We start from the raw sequence: 22,776 nt of genomic DNA on the forward strand, positions 1-22,776 counted from the left end.
CCGATAAGACTTGATCCAAACCTAATAATTTTGTGTGAATTCGTGTCGAATTATCCATCGTGTCAAAAATTGCCGGCTCTAATTTTGAAGATTAATATGCATCTTGTGTGAATCAAGATGATCGGACATGTGGCATTTGTGTTGCCTATAGGGTTGACATTTGGATGGCACCGCCGCCTCGTAACGACACCATAATTATGATTGCCACTTCACTTGATAAAAAGCAAACACCCGTCTCAAGAATCCTCATCTCAAAAGTCCAAAAATGGGTGATCGGTTCTTCCCAAATGAAATGCCCGCTTACGTCCCAGAAACTGAGTCATCCACCGCCGAATTTGATGATTCACTCACAAAGCTTCTCCATCTTCCACTCAATATTCTGTCCGATCTCCTCAAGAAAGACGCTTTGGACATCAAGCACACAGTAAGTAGTAGTAAATCCTAATTCATTTAATTCTTTTGCCTCTCGAATAATCATATTTGGTTGTTTTACTTTTAGGTAGTGAAGGAGAGCTGGCTGGGCTTGGGAAAACGTGTGCGCGACTTTAGTTTGTACACGGGCGCTTTAGGAACTGCTTTTTTGTTGTTCAAAGCCTATCAAGTCACTGGAGATAAGAGTGATCTTGATTTTTCAATTGACATAATTAAGGCGTGCGAGACTGCTCTTCAAGGCTCTCGGTATGTTTTCTCATTACTTCCATTGCCAGTGTGATGCCCTATTCTTCAAGATATATATACTCCCTCCCTCCTACTTTTATATAGTATTAGCTTTATAATGAAATGTGAGGAAGATAAAGTTAGTGGAATGCATGGTCCATTAAAAAGTCAATGATGAGTTTATTGGTGAACGGACAAAAATGACAAAAATGAGAAGATTATTGGTGGACGGAGGAGTACTGTCTTCATCCACTAAAAGTAGACTTTATAAAGACATTAGTTTTAATATGAAATTTGAAAAGTAAGAGATAGCTAGGTAAAAGTGGTTCAAAGTGTTTCTAGTGATGTAGTGATTGTAGATTTCCATTGTGTGTTTGGATGGGAGAGTTTATTATATAAAGGCATGTTGAGATTGTCTAGGTGTAGCATGATGAAATCTTGATAAGGTGTTTTGGTGTTGTTTGAACTTTTGCTGCTCTATGATTTCTTTATACTCCAATAAATGTTGGTTTCTACTCTGGCTATGTTTTTGTTTGTTTTGTCTTTACTTCCATCTCCAGTAAAACATGTTGAAAATCTGTTTGAGTAGTACTCCCTCCGTCCCAAGGAAGATGACCCTCTTCCTTAGGCGGCACGAGATTTTAAGTAGATTTATTTTGTGTGTTAGGTGAAGAGAATAAAGTAAGAGAGGAAATAAAGCAGAGATAAAGGGATTTTCATTTTTAGAAATGGATCATCTTGTGTGGGACAAACTTAAAGGAAAGTGAGTCATCTTCGGTGTGACGGGGGGAGTAGCATTTAAGAAACGTGACACACCATATGTTCATGTTGTTTGTTTGTTCTACCTTGCATAGGGCATAGTAAAAGTGTTTATAATTGGAGTTGTGTTGTTTAATTGTAGGCGTGTCACGTTCCTCAGTGGAGAGGCCGGCGTCTATGCTCTTGGCGCAGTGGTGGCACACCACAATGGTGATAAGGAACTATGCCAGCACTATGTATCACACTTCAAAGAGGTTGGTCAAATCATTCATGTTTCCACGTTCGTATTCCTTTTCCTTTTATTTCTTGCTGATATCCACTCGGTTTTCTTCAGATTAAGCTATCTATCGATCTTCCAGACGAACTATTATATGGGAGAGCCGGGTTTTTGTGGGCTTGTTTGTTCTTGAACAAACACATTGCTCCCAATACAGTATCCTCCAATAGAATGGTAACACCGTTGTGATATCGAACTTTGATAGGCGCTTTATTAATTCGAGTTTGAATCTCTACAGAGGGTTGTTGTCAATGAGATCATGAGGTCTGGTCGGAAGCTGGGAAATGTGAGCTGCCCCTTGATGTATGAGTGGCACGGCAAGAGATACTGGGGAGCAGCCCATGGGCTGGCCGGGATTATGAACGTGCTGATGGACACTGAGCTGAAGCCCGATGAGGCAGAGGATGTCAAAGGCACGCTACGTTACATGATCAAGAACCGTTTTGCTAGTGGAAACTACCCCTCGAGCGAAGGAAAAGAAGCGGATGAACTTGTCCACTGGTGCCACGGGGCCCCAGGTGTTGCGCTGACTCTGGTGAAAGCAGCCGAGGTGATATTACTATTACTTCTTTCAGATGTCCAGTCTTACACTAGGCTAAGGTTTCAATATTGTTCGACACACTGAAGGTTTTCAAAGGAGAGGAGTTTGTGCAAGCTGCGATTGATGCGGGGGATGTGGTATGGAACCGGGGCCTGCTCAAGCGAGTTGGGATTTGTCATGGCATCAGTGGGAATGCCTATGTATTCCTTTCGCTATATCGGTTAACTGGCAAACCGGAATACTTGTACAGAGCCAAAGCGTTCGCCTGCTTCCTCCACGACCGGTGTGAAACCCTCGTGTCGGAGGGTGTTATGCACAGAGGGGATCGTCCGTATTCGCTCTTCGAAGGTATTGGGGGAATGGCTTTGCTCTTTTTCGATATGACCGAACCATCTAAGGCTAGATTTCCCGCGTATGAACTCTAGTTTACTTGGTAATTATGTAACGTATGTAATAGCTTAACAGCTTGATCATTTACTTTAGGTTTCAAATCCTTGTAAATTTCCTTCTCTTGCACTCCTTTGAGTCCAGTTATAGAGATTATGTAAATTTCCTTTTCTTGCAAGTTCCACTCAAATACAAGTTCCACTCAATTAGACCTCCCTAAGATTCAATGCTAAAATCTAAACAAACTCAAAACATTTCAGGTAATGGTTATAGATGATCCATTCGAAGCATCAAATCTTCTCCTATGATGAAGACCAAGTTATTGATAATGATATTCTAATTTTGGGTAATGATTTTACCAACTATAAATATAGGGAATGCCTTTGCATTGAGAGTGGATGAAGTGCTCATCTGGGATTTTAATATTTTATCGTATTCGTCTTTGACTAGATTTTCCGTATCAATAAAATATCCTACTAAAACAAAACCCAAGGGAAATCGATTCCGTGGAGTAATATTTTGGTCGTTTATTGAATCAATTTTGACTACGACAAGGTCCAATGTGTGGATCGCCAGGATGAAGAGAGAAACTAAACATAGATAAAGGAAAATGAATTTTCAGCATTTCTGGATCATCTCCCTCTAAAGATCTTTTGTGTTTTTGGTCAATTATTAATCATTAGATCACCTAATCTTGGGATCAGGATTTGAGCTGCATTTTTGCATTTAGATGCATTCTTGCTTGGATCATTAACCTATATATATATATATGGAGAGAGAGATTGGTGTGTAACCTGAGATTAGGATCAGGATTTGAGCTGCATTTTTGCATTTAGATGCATTCTTGCTTGGATCATTAACCTATATATATATATGGAGAGAGAGATTGGTGTGTAACCTGAGAAAGTAATTTCAGATGGATTAACTTATTCTTAGAGCATCCGCAATGGTGGCTAGCCGACCATTGCGGATGCTCTTAGAGTTAAAAAGTCAAAATAGTATAAAAGCATCTAAAATTGATTATTCCTTATGTCCAGAGATTGTCATGATATCAAAATTCATCAAAGATGGGAAAAGTGAGAACACAATATTTTAGGAGCTATTTCTGTAGTTTACTCTTTAAATTTATTGTTTTGAGCAGTTATATGTGATGAGAATAAGAAGGGTGGGAAGAATTTAGATGAAAAGTATTTAGCAGTACAAAAAAAGGATGGATTGAGTGTTTTATTATGATCCTAAACAAGATGAATTTTGTGATACTCTCTCCCTCTCTACATAAACTTCCTCAACCTCAGTCGGCCAAGCCAACGAGCTTCTCGCTGACTTCCCACAGTTTTCGCGCCTTTTCAACGTCGCTGGCCTCCTGCGACAACTGGTTCTCGAACGAGGCTGAGTCCTTGTTCCAGCTCCAGTAAACTCCAGATTTCGTCAAGCTCGGATCGCTCACAACCTACATCATCTCAATTTTGGTCAGTTGTTGAATTTTGACTGACAAGAAATATATAGTGGTTTCAGTTCTTTCTTTACACGATATATTATTATAGTTATTTTTGTTTCATTCACCTGTGCAAGTCTTTTTCCAGCTTCTTCCTCAGATACAAAGCCTTTGGTGATGAATTTTTGGAAAGGAGGGAAGAGCAGCCTGAACAAGGGGATGTGCTCCCGGAACAGCCCGGTCGTGGCAATGCAACCGGGGTAGAGGGATGCGAAGGTGATGCCGGTTTCCTCGTGGAAACGGCGGTGGAACTCCTGCATTATCAGCATGTTGCACACCTTGCTATCCTTGTAGGCCTTGGCTCCGTCGAATTCTCCCCCGTCTATCATGGATGAGGTGTTGAGCCCGCTGAGGCCGCCTTGGAGCCCCCTCAGGTCCCCAAGGTTCGCCTTTGGAGGCACGTTCCCGGCTAATGTATTCGTGTTCCCCGTGATGGAGCCGACTATTATGAGCCTCCTCGATGGATAGTCGGACTTGACAAGGTCGTCGAATAATAGTCTCGAGAGAAGGAAATGGCCGAGGTGGTTGGTGCCCACGCTGAGCTCGAACCCTTCGGCTGTGAACGATGGCTCTCTGGCTGTTGGCTGGTACACGGCCGCGTTGCAGACGAGGACGTCGAGAGGCTGGCCAGTCTGCTTGAAGTTGTTGACAAACTGCCTCACGCTGTCGAGAGACGCGAGGTCCAAGTGCATGATGGTGTAGTTTTCCTTGGCCATCCCCACGGACTTGGCAGCCTTCTCTGCCTTGAGGAAGTCGCGGCACGCCATGATCACGTGCCATTTACCGCCCTCGGCCAAGGCCTTTGCGGTGGCCAGCCCTAGCCCTGAGGAGGCGCCCGTCACGATCACCGTGCCCTTCCTCAGAGTCTTCTTGCCTTGTGCCGTGGCTGGGGCGAATGTCGGGGCTGCTGTCGCTGCCACCGCCTCTGCTCTAGTCACATTCTGTTTCCTCGAACCGTGCTTTAGTTTCAACGAAGAATCCGCTTTGATATAGTCGGAAAATGGTACTCCAAAGAAGCATGAGTCCTTGCCGGATTTTCCCTGCACAAAAGGAAATACGACTCAACTACATTGAGACAGTATTTAATTTGGAATTATTTAACAAAACAATACCTCTTTGTGGATGGAAAATGCACAAGGTAATAGAGCAGCAGACTGCAAAGCCATTGAAGAAAAGATCTTAAGATTTGTTTGATGCAATGGATATTTTTTGGAGATACAACGTGTGTGAGTATATATACTAAGAAATGTGTCCGATTTGGACAAAAAGTGGGAGTGCTGCTTTGGATATGAAATCTAGCATGGATAAGATAGTATTTAGTGGCGGTATATGCCACGTGAAGTTAAGAGCCAATGAGAAGTTGTGGTTGAGATTTCGTGTTGATATATTTGGTATTTTAATGTTAAATTATTATATAGGGTGGTCACCCACAGTTATGGGGCTGGAGTATTATTGTAGCGTTATGGGTGAATAATGTAGTGATTGCTACTGAGAGATAAGGTTTGGTGGAGGGAGTCTCGTACCATAATTTGGCTGAGAGGGGACTACTTTTGAGTTCTTTGATTACATTCATTTCACATGATATATGAGCCTCCAATGAATTCGCAAAATATGAGATGCACTAAACTCATATTAATAACCTTAGGGTGTCTCCGGTGGCGCCCCTCCCACTCGTCCCTCCCACTCGCCCTTCCCATGCCACGTCAGCACTAGCCCCTCCCATTCCACTACCATATCACTAGCCCTTCCCACTCGCCCCTCCCACTAGCCCTTCCCACAATTAAATTAATTCACAATTAAAATTAAAATTCACGGAAATAAAATTCGATACGAATACGAACGGGAAATACAAAAATTACATTAAAAAAAAACATACATCATTCAAAAAAAAAAAATTACATAGTAGATAGAAAAAAAAACAACCACATCAGTGTCCACCCCTCCGCGTCCAAACCTCTTCGATGATATCCTCCTGAAGTCGAATATGGGCATTTTTTTGCCGCATGTCGGCAAATGCGCGCAACCGCTCAACCTCTCCATGAGGTACCCCCATGTTCACATTCGTGGTGGCCACGCCGTGGCTTGGACCGGCACCCGTGTCATCTTCGCTGGTCCACTGAGTCAGTTCGTCCCCTTCACTTTCGACAATCATGTTGTGCAAAATGATACACGCGTACATGATGTCGCCGATGTTGGGAATATACCACTGCCGTGCCGGACCCCTCACCATCGCCCATCGACTCTGGAGCGCACCAAATGTGCGCTCAACATCCTTGCGCGCGCCTCCTGCCGGTCGCAAAGTAGGATTTCTTTGGCCCGATCGCGTGCTTGATCGTCTTCACAAAGACGGGCCAGTTTGGTATATCCAATCCGCCAAATAGTATCTCATGTTGTGCTGGTTGCCGTTGGCGACGAAATCGATGGCGGGACCAACGCCATTGCACTGATCGTTGAACAGGGGCGACGACTGGAGGACGTTGATGTCGTTGTTCGACTCGGCCACTCCAAAATAAACATGACATATCCATAGCCGTGAGTCGCCTACGCCTTCAAGGATCAACGTGGATGCTTGGGCTTTGAAGCCGGAAAGCTGTGTATCCCCTTCCAGCGCGCGGCGCTTCCTCCACTCCCAATGCATACAATAGATGCCGCCCAACATCCTGTGGGAACCCGTGCACCGACCCGTGCATATTAATCAGCTCGGCCATTGGCGATCTTGAGAACTCGGACGCCGAAGATACCGATCCCCGAATATCGCTCTAACGCCCGCGCAAAACTCCAACGGACACTCGACGGCACGAAGACTCCCCACGTGTAGAGTGACTGCCGAACATGTCGGCCTCCGTCCGCCGGTTGCCGTCGATGCAGGCCGTACACTTCTCAGATAGCGGCGTGTGGGCCGCGTCACCCGCATCCTCCCCGATTCTCGAAAAACTCGTACCTTCTCTCTCTAATGCACCAACGATATGCATAAACAGAGGACGATGCATCCTAAAACGTCGGCGGAATAAAAGCATCCCCAAAACGCGGCTCTGGAGCAAAGTAGTCCTCATACAACCGCTGATGTGCAGCAATGTGGTCCCGGGGTACATGCCGTCGGTGATGGATCGGCCGAGGCACGGCCGCCGCCGCCTGCTGCCTCTGCCACCTCTGCCGGATCCGTCGATCAATCGCCGCTTGCACATCGAGATCCAATTCATCATCACTAAAGCCATCACTATCACTAGCGCCTCCGCCACTACCACCCGCACGACTACTCGCCATTATAGATAATTGAAAAAAGAGGTTAGAGAGAGAAACTTGTCAACACAAGTGGTGTGAATGAAATGATGTTGGAGGAGCCCTATTTATAGAGTTTTTTTTTAAAAAAAAAAAAAAAAAAAAAAAAAAATAAAAATTCCGGACGTCCGACCTTCGCCACAGTGGCGGACGTCGGTCGGACGTCGACGCGATGGGCGAGCCCTTCGCAGGGGCGCCGTTGGAGACACCCTTAGTATTCCAAAATATGAGGCCTGCAAAATGTCAAGTGGTGTGATATATTAATAAATGTACTATTTCTCTGTCTCATTGAAAGTGACATACTCCCTTCATCCCATTAAAGATGACTCACTTTCTTTTTTGGTTTGTCCCAACCAAGATGACCAATTACTTAAAATGGAAACCCATTTATCCCTACTTTATCTCTCTCTCTTACTTTACTCTCTCCATTTAACACATAAAATAAAGTTGCATAAAATCTCGTGCCGCCCAAGAAAGGGGTCATCTTCCTTGGAACGGAGGGAGTATTTCTTATGAGCACACATTTTTAGAAAGTGGTGTTTAGTGATTAAATAAAGAAAGAATAAAATAGGAGTGAAAAAAAAGTAAAAGAGGGAATAAAGTAAAAGAGAGAGAATGATAGTTATTCATCATAAAAAGAAATGTCTCCTTTATAGACGGTCAAATACGTCTCATTTATGTTAAGACGGAGGAGTAATAGTATTAAGTATTTCATGGATTAGACATTCCAACAAACTCGGATTTTAATTGATTCATTCATCAACACTAATAGTAGTAACAATTGAATAAACTTTAGGATTATTTTTATCCAATGAATCACATCCTTAAAGTAACCTTTATTGTTATAATCTTTACATCGATGATCACCATAAACCCCACATATACTCTACGAATCCTTGAATATAGTACACTTCCAATATGACTATGAAACTAGTATACAAAGCTCAAAACGAAAATAAAGAATTGGTAAGGAATTTTGACTGATACTATAACAATATCCTTAAATCTCCACTTACCGATTACGGTGTAATAAATCGGTTTCTAAACTCAGCTGTAACCATGTTTCTTCTTTACTCTCAATACCCCTTTGGCCCCATATTAAAGTGTAAAAGAAGACTTACATCGTCTCCGAATATCTGTACAAATTGTTGCAAACTTCGCAGATTTTCAAACTCCACTCCCGCGCCTAAATTCGAACCGGCAATCCAAAATTCTGGAATGTCTTGATTTCTCCTCTAAGGCCTGCAGTTACTATCACCATACCCAACGCCGACCTGTTCTGGTGGAACCCATTCGAGAAGTCCACACCTACACGTGGGCTACAGTTCTTAGTAGCTGACACGAGTTTCTCCTCCGGCAACGTCATTGAGATTCTATCGAATATGTGACTGTTTTCTCCATTGGATAGAGATCCATTGAGTGGGCTGTTACTGCACCCTGATGGTAAGGGCCACCCTTCACCGCCATTGGTTTCACCAACTGGCGTAGTCAGATGATACTCGTTTAAGACCTCAGAACAACCATCCGTGCCATTTGGTACTCTGCCACAAGTATCTTGGAGGCTCCATGTGTCAGACATGGCCAGGCCAGGCCAAGGGATTGCTGCCGATACATCTTGACAGTGAAAAAGCTCGTAAGCTCTGGTCACCTTAACACCTTTACTTCTGTTAGGTCGGTATTCACCCTCGTGTCTCCAAACATAAACATACGAATCTTCACTGGCCGTGACCACATATTTTCCATCAGAAGTAAGGGAGGCCGAAATTTGGCTGTTTGTGTTATGGAACCCTGTCAAAGAGCGACCATAATACATGGGCTATACGAGTTTGAGCCACATACAATTGCATCATGATATAAAACTGAAATGTAACACGCCAATGAGAGTGATACCGTACCACAAGGCCACTATGTTAACTCACAAGTTGCAATTCAGTGTATTACACTAAAAGTACTTATCAGCCTCCACAAAATTCAACATAACTTGATTTATAAGTATACTTAAATGGATTATATGATTTTGTATTTTAGTTTCGATATCAAACTAATGATGAATAAACCATATTCCACATCTATTTGCTTAATGAGTTCTTATAAGGCCAGCATTAAGTACTCATCAGCCTATTCTTACATAAGTTGCAATCTGGGGTCCAACATGATTTTAATACTGCATTCCCTAGACATTACAAAGAGCACGAAACTGTGTTTCCTTCAGTTCTCGAAAGAGACAAAATGACACAAAAAGAGCTAGAAAAGTAAGACATATGAGCCAACTAGATTGTGTCATCAATGTTTAGATTCCCTAGTATCAACCATAAAGCTAATAACCACATTACAAAATATTGCTTCCTATGAGTAGCCTTCCAAATAATGCACTGTATAAGTGTGCAATCAAGATTCTAAGGTCTAATATTGTTATCAATCTAGATAAGACCAATAATATTGAGTTCAGAAATGCAAACTTCATTGGGAATGACAGATGAATGCCCCCCACCCTCTGCCCAAAAATTCTCATCTTACATCTGTATTTTCCCTAAGGAAAGATCAGATCTACTAGTTCAAGGCACAAAGGATATGAGTTGTGTCACAAATTAGCTATCTCCAGCTTAACTTAAAAGCCAACGAGTTTCAGTGTTTCTCACCCCATGATGGTCAATAAATGCATTAGTTAAAACAAAAAATGTACCTTTGAACTTGTGAACCAGGTCGACACCATTTATAACTCGAACTCGGGAATCAGCCGATGTGACAATGAACTCGGATGTACTTCCTGGTGCAAACTGTGCAATAAAAAAAACTAGCAGCATTCATTAATCCGAAGAAAATTCAAATTTTTAAAATCAAGGACAACATAAAAAAAAAAAAACATCATCTGATACCATAAATTAGATATGATGAGCTGAGACTCAACAACCAGCCTACATAAGATAGGTAGCATTAACTAGGTAATTGGTTGTATGGGTGTGATATGAAGTGGTTTTTACCTGGAACCCAGTTATTTTCTTATGATGAGACTTCTTCTTCTTCTTATTCTGAAGATTGATCTGGCTTTTCTCCAGCAACTTATTTTCTGGAAAGAAATGTGGCAAGCATAAAATTTAACCATAATTGACAGCAGAAGCTCAAATTTCTAAAGAAAATGTCTTACCTGATATGTTGTATAAGCGACAGCTACCCTTGTATGAACCAACAAGTGCGCCCTATTAAAGTTTCACAAATATATCGTTGAGAACATTCTACTGGTTCAAGGAGTTTTCCCCCAATAAATTGAAAAAATTAAGCCTGTCTTGTCAACATGCAATTTGTGTCTCACCTTTCCATCAGGTGTGTAACAAGCTGCAGTGACCATTTCATGCAAATCATTCCAATCAACGACTTGGCGATTTGGAATGCTCCAGATACGCACCTTAGCATCTAAGGATCCACTGATGAAGTATCTATCATCAACTGGATTAAACTGGATGCATGTTACTGAATCATGGAAAATTTAGAAAACATATCAATAGATAAAGATATATCGAAAGGAACTTTTACAATATCAATACAAGTATCTGACTACGATGCAAAATATTAAACCTTAATAAGCAGTAGACTAAGCAATCTAGATGCTAACCAGGTCAACAAGTAATTATTTCTTCAATCAATGGACAGGAAACTTAAACCATCAACCACTAGAAATACTCCCTATGTGCCGTACCTGAGCTTTATTAGCATAACAATCCAAACTCAGTCGCAATCTACATTATCAAGTGAAAATACCACGCAACTATGTTACACCCTAACTTCATAACTATCAAGCCATGAAGACGATTCAACAAGGACACATATGATTTCTTGCATTTATTAGCCAATCAGCCTATCAAATCAAATCACCATTTCACAAAATGAGTATGCCACACACAAAATGTTAATGTAAATGGAACATAGTTGTCACATATAACCTTACAAGTTACATCATATGATCAATACATATCTATGCTCATTTTTCCAAAGAAGTCTAAGTTCCTAAAACAACCACCTCAGAGTAAATCCTCAGCATTATCTCAACCTTTTAAATGATCATGAAATACCTGTCTTTTAAAAATAGAAACTATTTCCATTTTGACCAGTCCCTAAAAAATAGAAAATTTTCTATACTTTCTATTTTAGGAAAACTGTTTGCTCTTTAATGAAGTGGGACTCATTCTCCACTAACAATACTTCAATCACTTTTTCTTTCTCTCTCTCCCTTACTTTACCAATTATGCATTAAAACTTGTACTGTTTCAAAAGTTTCTATTTTTCAAAAACGGAGGTAGTATGATTCAACATAAAATTCATTGATTCCTTCCTGAAAATATCTCTCCCTAGTTCCTTCTTTCTCAAATGTCTTTCTTCCCTGAAATTTTCTTTGTAGAACATACATTTAACATTGCGCCGGAGAAAAACTCATCCCAAGTCCCAACTGCCATCTTCTACAGCAGTTCTGAGATAGTAGACAACAGCAGTTCCCAACCAACACACCAAAAGGGTAGTCATCTTTCTAAATGCTAGACAAGGAATTCCATGAACAAAGTAAAGTAAGTGATCGAGCAATTTACCATAGTCACTGTGTGAGAAGATCTTTAAACATGATTTGCTAGTTAAATCCCATAGCCGCACCGTTTTATCCATTGAAGCTGAAAGCAATTGCTGGGAATGACAAAGAAGAGTATGACTTTATGGAGCTAGATTCAAATTAAAACAAATAACAAATTTTAGAAAATGAACATTACCAAAAAAAAAAGTTCCTTAAAAAGGATGGCATCCAAAGTACTTGTTTCAGTAATTTAGAAAAATTATGGATCACAACAGTTGTCATAAATAAAGGAGAGGGTTTTCCAGTCTTTTAATAAATTAAGAAGCACGACTCCATCAATTACTCTAATTGCATAAGAAATCGCCCATGTATCTTTTACATCAAATTTCATACTCATTTGGTCATATGCAGGAAGCAGTCCGATTTAACACTTCCTACAAACTCGTCACAAGTGCAACCAAGGTAAATGTTGTCAAATCCAAATTCGTCAAGACTATACCATTAGAAAAATGACAGTAAGCACGTCTAATTTAATTGAACTCTCATTCTTCTATTGCTTGTGCTTCTTTATCTTGTTCTGGTAGGAGCTGTCAGACAGTATTAGATACCACATCATAGGCAACTTCATTGAAGAGATGTAGCAATTTTCTCAAAATATATGAAGTTGTACACTGTAAGGTAAATTTGCTAGACATAAAGCAGAAGAATACAATGGTTTAGTACCAGAGACACAACATTAACAATATGTCTACGGTTTAGTATGCTAAGACATAAAAGACATTACCTTCTTGGGTAAATACCCAAACAATATATTTCCTTCCCTTCCATATTTTACTTTTTCATAAGAAAGAAGCATATAGTGTATTAGATATCCCTCGCTATAAATATATTTTTTAATTCTTATGGTGGTAACAGGTAACTTATGAAATAAACTCGCTCTTAACGTGACAAACAGTATATTACGACCATTAATTAATCCAATCCAGTAATATTCAGTAGTCTCGACGTGCCAGAAAAACTTTTAAAAAGATGCATTAATCAGAATTCTAGGAGTGTAGATAAGCAACATAAAATAAATACTGGAGTATATAAAATGAAGGAATGCTAACTGACCTGAGATTTCGACCATGACAGGTCCAGTACATCATCTAAATGTCCTTGAAATGAACATATAGGTTTCTCCAAGAGGGAAAACACTGTCTCAGGCACAAATATCTGCTCAAGACTCAAGGATTTCCTAGTTACAGACGACCTCCCTCTTCTTTTCTTCTCGAATTGACCTTCTAAATTCGGTGATAAAGATGATGGCTCTGGAGATCCATTGGCTAGAAGCAGAAGATTGAAATTCCCATCTTCCAATTTGTCAAATAGGAAATCTCCCTTCCTTTCTGTTTCCACAACTTGCCAAACATGAATCACACAGTCCTCGCCAGCACTAGCCAAATATCGCCCATCCAAGCTAAACTTAATAGCCCAAACTGAACCACTATGAGCCTGTATCTCCTGGCTCTTGTACATAGCCGTAAGCTCTTTAACTGACTTCCCATACTGCCTAACTCGAACTTTTTCTGGGCTATCATCCGTGGCAGAGCTTGACCTCCTCCCACCCTTCTCAGATGACGTGTCTCTCTCATCACTCCTACGTCGATCCTTATGTCCAGTAACAGAAATCGCCACATTCTTTACACTTTTCAACCAACTCCCCCTCTTGTTCGACTTAGGTGCAGAGCCGAAGGTCCCATCAGAATGTAGGTCTGACCCTTGTTTGTTCCCATCCTCAACATTCTGTCTCCTCATCAATTCTTGTACGATTGGCGAAGTCCCAACACACATCTCGGACGAGAACTCCTCCATGGTCAAGTGGCGACCCGTCCCCAATTCCTTGATCTTCTTCCAACTGCCATCTTCCTTCACCTCCTTCACCACAAATTCCTTTCCATTGTCAAGATTTTTAATCATACACATGGCATTCGCATCAACCGACCCATCCAACTCCCCACTCTTGGGACTCGAAGTCTCATTACAGTTATAATCATTTCTAATTTTAAAGTTTGGGGGAGAAACTGAATTGCTCAGCGACGATCGATTGCTGCTGGCCGATCTCTCCAAATTGGTCGAAGCGTCATGACTAACAAAGGAGTTGAAGGTATCGTGGTAGAAGGAAAGCGAGGGGAGATAGAGGCCAAGCTGGGTGAGAAGGTGGATGCGGCGTTCCTGGACAGAGGCGGGGTGGGAGATCCAAACGTCGTAGTGATTGGAATTATAATCGTCGGAAGTGTTGGAAAAAGAGAGGAGACGGTCGAGCGAGTCATGGAAGCGTTCCTCTTCTTCTTCTTCTTCCGGGGCCCTGCTCCTGCTCATCGAATCATAAACCTCCCTCTCTCTCTCTAAGTTTGTGCAGAAAGAGAGAGATAGTGTGTGATTGGGGAGTGGATCGGAGAAAGGGAGGGGTTTAACGTTGATGAAGGATACCCAATTTTAAATTAAATTAAATTATTGTTAACATGCGAAAACGTAGAGTAGGCCAGCCTGTGGAGTCATAAAGTTGTGCGCATCAACTAACTAATCACTATACAACTATAGCTTGTGGTTGACTAATAAACTTGCTTAATACTAACATTTTATATCTTATTATATCTTGATGTACTCCGTCCGTCCCATAAAAGTTGAGACAAAACTTTTGGGCACGGAAGTTAAGAATTTATATTAAATAAATAGGAGAGATGAAAAAAGTAGGAAAGATAAGAGAGAGTAAAGTAAATGATGGAATAAAAAAAGAGTGATTAGATGTTTTGTCTTTTGTTAAAAAAGGAAATGACTCAACTTTGTTGGGACGGACTAAAAAGGAATACGACTCAACTTTTTTGGGACGGAGGGAGTATATACTTCCTCCGTCCCAGGTTTATAGTCACATTTTGCCATAAAAGTCTCGTCCCACATTTATAGTCACATTTAGAATTTTTCATATTTGGACATAAAATTTTACCCATTATTCACTAAAATTACACCCAAATGTCATTATCAACATAAAAATAAACCAAAACAAAAATAAAAAACAAAAAGTCAACAAGGACCCACCTTCAACCAATCTCGAATAGCGATCACTGCACTTGTTTCAATGGTCGCTGGCAATCAATCTGTAGCTATTGGATCTAAATCAACGTTTGCTAGGCGTGCTCATCTTTTCGGCTCTATTTTCCGAAGTGGCCCGCTACAGGGGCAGCAGTCGATGGCTGTCAGCGGTTGCTGGAGTAGGTGTAGTGGACCGCTAGATGCATCGAGTACTCCAGATTTCCATCTTTGACTTTTTGCTATTTTTTTAGGCTCTATTTTGCAAATTTCTCACAAAACACGTCAAAATACCAAAATAGATCAAATATGTAAATAATGGACATGTAATGCAACTTTGACACTTAAAACGGACCAAATAATGGCCTTAAAACAGTGCAAAATTCGAGCGTATCAGAAGATAGAAAAATTCAGTGATATCTACATCAATGAAATGACGCGGAGCGTAGCCGACGTTATGGCTTTGGTCATGCTTATCTTCCAAGAAGACACCCAAAGAGCCTTCAAATTTGTCACTATTAAAGTTCAAAATTTGGATAAGTGGGTGGGTGACGCTCAATCCTCGTTACCTCCAAACGGTCGAGGTCGCAAGTAGACCCCGACAAGGACGAGGTCACAAGCCATCTCACGGGAGCTAATTTGGATGGTTCCGACGTCGTCCAATTGGGACGAAGGCGGCAAAAGCTAACCGCAAATGAGGACAGACCCAAGCGGCTCCCCTTCCCCCACCTTCTAATCCGAATGTCTTATTCGGATATTTAACCTACGCAATTGCGGCAGACACTGGCCAAATAAATCTGCAACAAGAATGAGCACATGGCGTATTATTGATTGAATCCCCCCAACGTCAATTAGGACCGGATCATGCCGTGTCCTCCACCGCCGCCGCCACTGCCATATGAGTAAATTTAATGGTGTAGTGATTATATAATTTTCATTTTTAGGATAAATTATCTCATTTCTATTTTTTAAGATTTAAATTAAGTAATTTTTTGTTTTTAGGATTTAAATTATGTAACTTTCAATTTTTAGGAATTGTCATGTAATTTTTGAATTTTTTAATGAAGTTTTATTAAAGAAATAATTTTTATTAAATGTATTTTTAAATTAAAGAAATAAATAGTGTGATCCATGAATAGTTGAGGAATGGAATTAAATGTTAAAAGTAGTGTGAAGCCATAAATAATTAAATAATGACATAAATTAAGGAATGTTGTTGTGGATGCACTTAATACGAACATTATATTTTGTGACCTGGAGTGGTGGTAAAATACTACTCTTTCCGTTCCATAGTAATTGATGCGTTTATTTTTGGCACGGAGATTAAGAAAAATATTGTTATGTGATTTAAGTAAATGGAGAATAAAGTGGAAAATGAAAAAGGTAGAGAGATGAAGAAAGAAAAAAGTAAGAGAGAGTAAAGTAGGTGTGCAAAAATGTGTTGACTTTTACCAAAAAGAGAAATGACTTTATTACTATGGAACGCGCCAAAATGGCAAAATGACTCTATTACTATGGATCGGAGGGAGTAAAAAATTATTTGGAAATTGATATTGCGTAATTTCCCATATTTTAGTACTCCCTTAGTTCCCCATTATATGACATCACTTTCCTTTTTCGTCCATCCTCAATTAATTAAAACCCTTATTTTTTACTACTTTTGGTAACGGACCCCATATTCTTCTAGCCCATTTCACTCACATTTTATTATAAAATTAATACTACCTCCGTCCCATGGAAATAGGTCATTTGGGGTCGGCACGAGTTTAAACGTGTAATTGGTAAAGTAAGAGAGAAGGAGAGAAAGTAGTTGAAATTGTATAGTGGATTGTGGGGCCCATACATAATAAAGGAAAAAGAAGGAGAAATTTTTTTCCATAAATAGATATGGACTACTTGTATGGAACGGACGGAAAAAGAAATATAACATAATTCTAGGGACAGAAAGAGTATATAAAATTAGAACTCATATTCCAGTAAGGAACCAACTTTTTTCATCCACTTTCTTCTATATTTCATAAAACCCGTGTCAAGTCAAACGGTGTCAATTACTGAGAGTCAGAGGTAAGGAATATGTTGACCAGGGGCAGAGCCAGAAATTTATACCGACGGGGGCAAAATATTACATAAGTAAAAATTGAAGAGTTCCAGCAGGGGCATTTAATGACAAAATAGAACAAATAAATTTTATAATACATACTTTATATAGAAGTGGGGTAATTGGAGAGGGGCAAATGCCCCTTCTAGCATATAGCTAGATCTGCCCCTGATGTTGACTACAAACCTATCCCACATCGGAAATCTGAGGGAAGTTAGAAGGTGTATATAATTTCTGTCCAGCCCCAATTAGTTTGAGACCTTTTGGGAGTGACTCAAAAACAAATCCTTGTGGGCTAGACCTAAAGCGGATAATATCAAACTAATGTTTGCCGATGCCGACAATCCTGACAAGTGGTATCAGAGCCAGGTTGGCGTCGGGTTTGGTCTGAGAGACCCAAGTTCGAGTAGGGCCGACGATCAGTCTGAGTCGGGCCCGTAATATATGTGTCTCGATGTAGTCTCGGTTTGAGGGGGAGGTTTGTTGACTACAAACCTATCTCATATCGGAAATTTGAGGGAAGTTTGACTCGGATTATTTTAACATGAGAAATACCCGCAAGTGTACGGGGCTATCGTAGTATAGGCAAGTCAAGAGTATCGTATCCACAGAGACTAATTAAGTGCTTAAGTACCTCGAATCAAGATCATTCGCTATTTAGACAACCGAAGATTGGGTCTTTGTATCTAAATCCTAAGAACAATGAATCAAAACAAAGTAAATAAAATGAAGATGAGTGAATTGAAGAGAAAGTGGAGAAAGAGTAGAGCTTTGGGATCTAACTACAATGTTATAGTCTTGATTAATCTCACTAAACCTCTAAATCAATCTTCGAGCTATGCCGACTGGGGTCTCAAGAGTTACTAAGCTATCACGAAGGTAAGATCATGCCTTCTCTCGAATGCACATGACTTGTAGGTTGCATGCTAGGCCCAAAGTCTCCTTATAGTGTAAGCACACAACTCCAAAAGACTCCTAAGATTTATATCCTCACACAAAACCTCACTCCTCTCGGATGATATTGATTAAGGTGTTGTCCACTCCCAAATCACACATTTGTTAATCAACTCTCGTATATTGTAACAATGTAAAGATGCATTCAAACGGGTAACTAATCCAATGAATGTAAAGGCGCGGGAATGACAAGATAACTATATGAGCCAAGCATAACATTAAAAGATCGATTCACCTATTTGTGTCTCTAGGATTATTAGGAAAGTCGCTACCATAGGATAAACCCTCTCTCGAGTGCACCTACCCAGTTGATTAGATTCTAACTATCAAAGTCTTCTTCCAATAGATTAGATTCTAATTCCTTAAGTTCCTAAGACTCAAGCCCCTCACATAGGGTCCCCTCTCTCGAGTGTAGATAAACCATGTGTTGTACTCATTCCTTTTACCACATAAAACTAGCTATCTCTCGATTAATCTAGTTAAATGGACATGGTTCTAAAGTTGGCCAAACAAAAGAACAATAAAAGCACAAAAACAAGCAAAATAACCACAAGAGTTAGGCGAAGGTTCAATTCAATTAAATCAAAACATATTCAAAGTAATCTTCACCCAAAGCTCCACAAATGTATCTAGCTACTCATGTTTAACAAGAATTCAACAAAATCATCGGTAGAAAACATGGAAAACACAAGTAAATTGATACTAAATGCCCCGGAGATGAATTGGGGGCTGAGAATCCTTCATCTTGATGGTTGAACTCTTCTCAATCGCCCCTCCTCTTGCTCTTGGAGAAAATTGGTGTATATGGATGTTTGGAGGCGGAAGAATGGCGTAGGAGGCGGATGGGCCTGAATCCGTGAACCCTAGGCGCTGCACATATATATAAACCAAAACACCAGCCCGGGCGTCGTGCCCGGGCGTTTTCTTCTCAAACCGGGCGTTTAGTCTGTCCCCGGGCAATTTCTTCTCAAACCGGGCGTTTTCTTCCCTAAGTCGGGCGTTTTCACTGGACTGGGCAGTGTTCGTCTAATGGCCCTAACTTCTTTTACGGGACTCCAATTGAGACGTGCAAGATACCCACGTGAAGCTCTTTCGAAGACGAAGAGAATGGTATGAATTAGGGGCTGATTGGACTTTGAAATCTCCAGAAAAACTGCCTCGAACTAAGGCTATTGCACATCCGCTTGTTTTGCACATTTTTCTACACATTCTTCACAAAATAGTCAAATACCAAAATAATAGAGAAGTAGTCATAATCATATCCGATAATAGACGAAATGTGATCAAAAGCATGCAAGATCACTCTCTAAAACCAAGCAAAAAAGTATGTCAAAGTTGGAAGGTGTATATAATTCATGTCCAACCCCAATTAGTTTGAGGCCTTTTGGGAGTGACCAAAAAATAAATCCGTGCGAGCTAGACCCAAAGCGAACAATATCAAACTAATGTTTTATTGTTGTTCTTGTGTAGGGGTGTGCATTAGGGCGAAAAACCGAACCGAACCCGAAAAAACCGAATTTAGGCTAAAATAGAAACCGAACCGAACCGAAAAACCGAAAACCGAACTTAAAAAACCGAATCAAACCGAAAAAACTAAAATTAAAAAAAAAGGCAAAAACCGGAAAAAATAGTATATATTAATATATATATATGTATATAATTTATTTTATTTTTTTATATATACTATAATAGAATATAAATATATAATATAAAATTAATAGAATATATATAATACATACTCCCTCCGTCCCCGATTAAGAGTCACACTTTGACCGGGCACAGATTTTAAGAAATGTAAAGAAAAGTTGGTTGAAAAAGTTAGTGGAATGTGGGACCCGCATTTTTATATTGGTTTTATAATAAAATGTGAGTGAAGTGAGTTAGTGGAATGTGAGACCTACTTACCATTTATGGTAAAAATGAAGTGTGATTCTTGATTGGGGACGGACCGAAATGGAAAAGGTTGACTCTTAATCGGGGACGGAGGGAGTATTATATAAAAGTATATTAAAAGAATATATATTTTATATATATGATATATTGGTCATATTCTAATGCTTATAGCACCCTAATCTAAAATCAAGACCAAATCTCCACCCTTAGATTTTAAAATGAGTGGATGAGATTAAATCATACGAATCTCAATATATAGTAGACAGAATATCAACAAAAGGGTAATATCGCCATTATGTTATCATATGATAATTTTCATGAATGCTTTTTTATATCAACATAGTGTATTACAAATATCAACAATATGACATAAGAATAGCAACACTAGTACAAGAAAATATCAACACATATTTATTGAGATTTTTACATGGTTTTATTGAGATTTTTTGATGTATTTATTGATAAAAATCTAGTTATCAACATTTACGAAAACTAAAATAAAAAATATCAAATTTCATCATCTGAACGTCGTCGGAACATATGTCATTAAGATCTCGTTGGAATCCTTATAAAATTATCTTTAATTTGATATTTTTTTGCGAAAAAATAATTTAAATCGAGAGAGTTACGTAAATTTAAAGTTTTAAGATGAGTTTAATGAGAGTGAATAGACATTAATATCCTCTAATTTTATTTATTAATTTTCTTAATTAAAAATATAATCCATGTGGCATTATTTCAACCACTAGATCTTCTAATCTAATGGCTAAGATTTAGTCTTAGTTAGGGATTGCTAATTAGTTAGCAATTGATCACTCCCCTACGATATAATATACTAAGTTAATATAATAAATATATATAATATTATATTTACAATATAATTCGGTTTTTTGGTTTTTTTTTTCCACCCGAACCAAACTGAACCGAAAAACTGAAAAAATCGAACCGAATTTCAAACTTTCGGTTTAGTTCATTTCGGATATTCAATTTCGATTTTTTTGCTCACCCAATCTGTGGGGAAGAAGATGTGCATTTTTCTTTTCAATAAGAGAAGATGTACAGGTTTTTTTTCTCTATATATTTGTATATTTAACTTTTTTACAAAATATCGATATATAATATTTTTATTTTCAATTTTAATACATAATTCTATCTTTATATACCTCAATTGTTCTCGTACCTTTTTCATATTTTAGTCAATCTTATTTTTTTATCGATAATTAAAATAACAAAAGTATTTAAAATGGTGGAATAATTAAGTTGTGGTTTGGGGCGGACTTATTGCAAGTGTTTGTAGTTGAAATTTAAAATTCCCTAATGGGATGAAGGGATTCCTAAGAGCATCCGCAATGGTCGGCTAGCGACCGACTAGCCGATTCTTCGCGCTGGCCGGTCGGCTAGCCGAACCATTGTAGGCGGCCAGCGGTAAACCGGCCAGCCGATCGACGTGGGCTGGCTGATTGGTGGGCGCTGGCCGATGCGCTAGCCGATCGGCTAGCCGCCATTGTAGCTGCCCGATCGGCCAGCGCCGATTTTTGTTTTTTTTTTTTTTTTTTTTCAAACCTATATAAACGCGATTTTCGTTTCATTTTCATTTGCACCACTTGTTTTAACGAGTTTTCTCTCTCTCTAAATTTCTGTACAAGAGTATCATCGCGCGATGAGTAACGCGGGTGGTAGCGGTGGTGGTAGTGGTGGTGGTAGTGGTGGTAGTGGTGGGGATGCTTGAGGAGTACGAACGGAGGATGAACGAGGCTATGAATGCCTACATGAACCGCGAGATGGAGCGGTACATGCGTATGGTGGAACAGCAGGCGATACCTCGCCCTCCACGAGTTGTCCACCACCGAGCAGTGATTGATCGGGATCACGTAGCCGCACATCAGCGGCTGTACGACGAAGAACCCGCAGTTTCCCGCCAACATGTTCTGGCGGCGTTTTAGAATGCGCAGGGAGTTGTTTATGCGCATCGTTGGGGCATTAGAGCGTCAATATCCGTGTTTCCGCTTCAGGCACGATGCGGCTGGCAGGCGCGACCCGGCCACACCCCTATTCAAAAGTGCACGGCGGCCAGGCCAGTCCCGAGATTGCCTACGGAGGCGCGGGAGCAGACATGTGGGATGAGTACCTCCACATCGGAAGGGGGCCTACACGACCGGCTTACAAGTCAAAGAACCCCACGATAATCCTCGAGGCCGTAGCTGATTACCGGCTGTGGATCTGGCATGCGTATTTTGGGGTAGCCGGGTCGAACAACGACCTCAACGTCCTGAACTCGTCTCCCCTCTTCAACGAGAAGTGCCAGGGCGTCGGTCCGGCCGTCTCATTTGTGGCCAACGGCAACCGGCATGATATGGGCTACTACTTGGCGGATGGGATATACCCTCGGTGGCCGGTCTTTGTGAAGACGATCCGACAAACAAGTGATGAAAAGAAGGCCTACTTTGCGCAACGACGGGAGTCGGCGCGCAAGGACGTGGAGCGCGCATTTGGTGTGCTCCGGTCTCGATGGGCGGCAATTAAGGGTCCAACGCGTTTGTGGGATGTCGGATGCGTTTCCCAGATAATGTACGCCCGCATTATCCTTCACAACATGATCGTCGAAGACGAAGGCGTACAACTGACTAGTTGGATCAGTGACGATGAAGCCGGTCCAAGCCATGGAACGGCCACCCCTAGTGTACGACGTGGGGTACCTCTCGATGAAGCCGGCCGCCTTCAGGAATTCGCCAACATGCGCCAAGTGGATGCTCATATTCAACTCCAAAATGATATAATTGAAGAGTTGTGGGCACGGAGGATTGCACGGCGA

The 22,776-nt window shown here is 40.5% G+C and overlaps 3 protein-coding genes across 3 annotated transcripts; 1 reads left to right on the forward strand and 2 right to left on the reverse strand.

Annotated features, from left to right (window-relative positions):
• Nucleotides 1-222: 222 nt before the first annotated feature.
• Nucleotides 223-2,799, forward strand: LOC125215750 (lanC-like protein GCR2). Its single transcript, XM_048117282.1, has 6 exons — nt 223-424; nt 500-678; nt 1,559-1,670; nt 1,751-1,867; nt 1,932-2,243; nt 2,321-2,799. The coding sequence occupies exons 1-6, from the start codon at nt 266-268 to the stop codon at nt 2,657-2,659; spliced, it is 1,218 nt and encodes a 405-aa protein (XP_047973239.1). The 5' UTR covers nt 223-265; the 3' UTR covers nt 2,660-2,799.
• A 1,012-nt stretch (nt 2,800-3,811) lies between these two features.
• LOC125211969 (protochlorophyllide reductase-like) lies at nt 3,812-5,314 on the reverse strand. The gene is made up of 3 exons (XM_048111945.1): nt 5,229-5,314; nt 4,185-5,156; nt 3,812-4,071 (listed from the first exon to the last, which is right to left on the reverse strand). The coding sequence occupies exons 1-3, from the start codon at nt 5,280-5,282 to the stop codon at nt 3,913-3,915; spliced, it is 1,185 nt and encodes a 394-aa protein (XP_047967902.1). The 5' UTR covers nt 5,283-5,314; the 3' UTR covers nt 3,812-3,912.
• Nucleotides 5,315-8,193: 2,879 nt separating this feature from the next.
• On the reverse strand, nt 8,194-14,386 carry LOC125210815 (WD repeat-containing protein 44-like). Its single transcript, XM_048110410.1, has 7 exons — nt 13,064-14,386; nt 11,973-12,063; nt 10,706-10,863; nt 10,541-10,592; nt 10,377-10,462; nt 10,079-10,172; nt 8,194-9,183 (listed from the first exon to the last, which is right to left on the reverse strand). Exons 1-7 carry the CDS (start codon nt 14,309-14,311, stop codon nt 8,582-8,584), a joined length of 2,331 nt encoding a protein of 776 aa, XP_047966367.1. The 5' UTR covers nt 14,312-14,386; the 3' UTR covers nt 8,194-8,581.
• Nucleotides 14,387-22,776: the final 8,390 nt, after the last annotated feature.

This window comes from Salvia hispanica, chromosome 3 (genome assembly GCF_023119035.1).
Source record: "Salvia hispanica cultivar TCC Black 2014 chromosome 3, UniMelb_Shisp_WGS_1.0, whole genome shotgun sequence".
NCBI lineage: Eukaryota > Viridiplantae > Streptophyta > Magnoliopsida > Lamiales > Lamiaceae > Salvia > Salvia hispanica.

Bases quoted from the DNA above. Each gene is read 5' to 3' on its own strand.
- LOC125210815 (XM_048110410.1), bottom strand. From the start codon at position 14,311: ATGAGCAGGAGCAGGGCCCCGGAAGAAGAAGAAGAAGAGGAACGCTTC. The intron at 12,064-13,063 runs GTCAGTTAGCAT...TGTCATTCCCAG, and splicing joins TGTCATGGTCGAAATCTCAG to CAATTGCTTTCAGCTTCAAT. The intron at 10,864-11,972 runs GTAAATTGCTCG...TCCATGATTCAG, and splicing joins CTTCTCACACAGTGACTATG to TAACATGCATCCAGTTTAAT.
- LOC125211969 (XM_048111945.1), bottom strand. From the start codon at position 5,282: ATGGCTTTGCAGTCTGCTGCTCTATTACCTTGTGCATTTTCCATCCAC. The intron at 5,157-5,228 runs GTATTGTTTTGT...CCTTTTGTGCAG, and splicing joins CATTTTCCATCCACAAAGAG to GGAAAATCCGGCAAGGACTC. The intron at 4,072-4,184 runs GTGAATGAAACA...GAGATGATGTAG, and splicing joins CTGGAAAAAGACTTGCACAG to GTTGTGAGCGATCCGAGCTT.
- LOC125215750 (XM_048117282.1), top strand. From the start codon at position 266: ATGGGTGATCGGTTCTTCCCAAATGAAATGCCCGCTTACGTCCCAGAA. The intron at 679-1,558 runs GTATGTTTTCTC...GTTTAATTGTAG, and splicing joins ACTGCTCTTCAAGGCTCTCG to GCGTGTCACGTTCCTCAGTG. The intron at 1,868-1,931 runs GTAACACCGTTG...GAATCTCTACAG, and splicing joins CAGTATCCTCCAATAGAATG to AGGGTTGTTGTCAATGAGAT.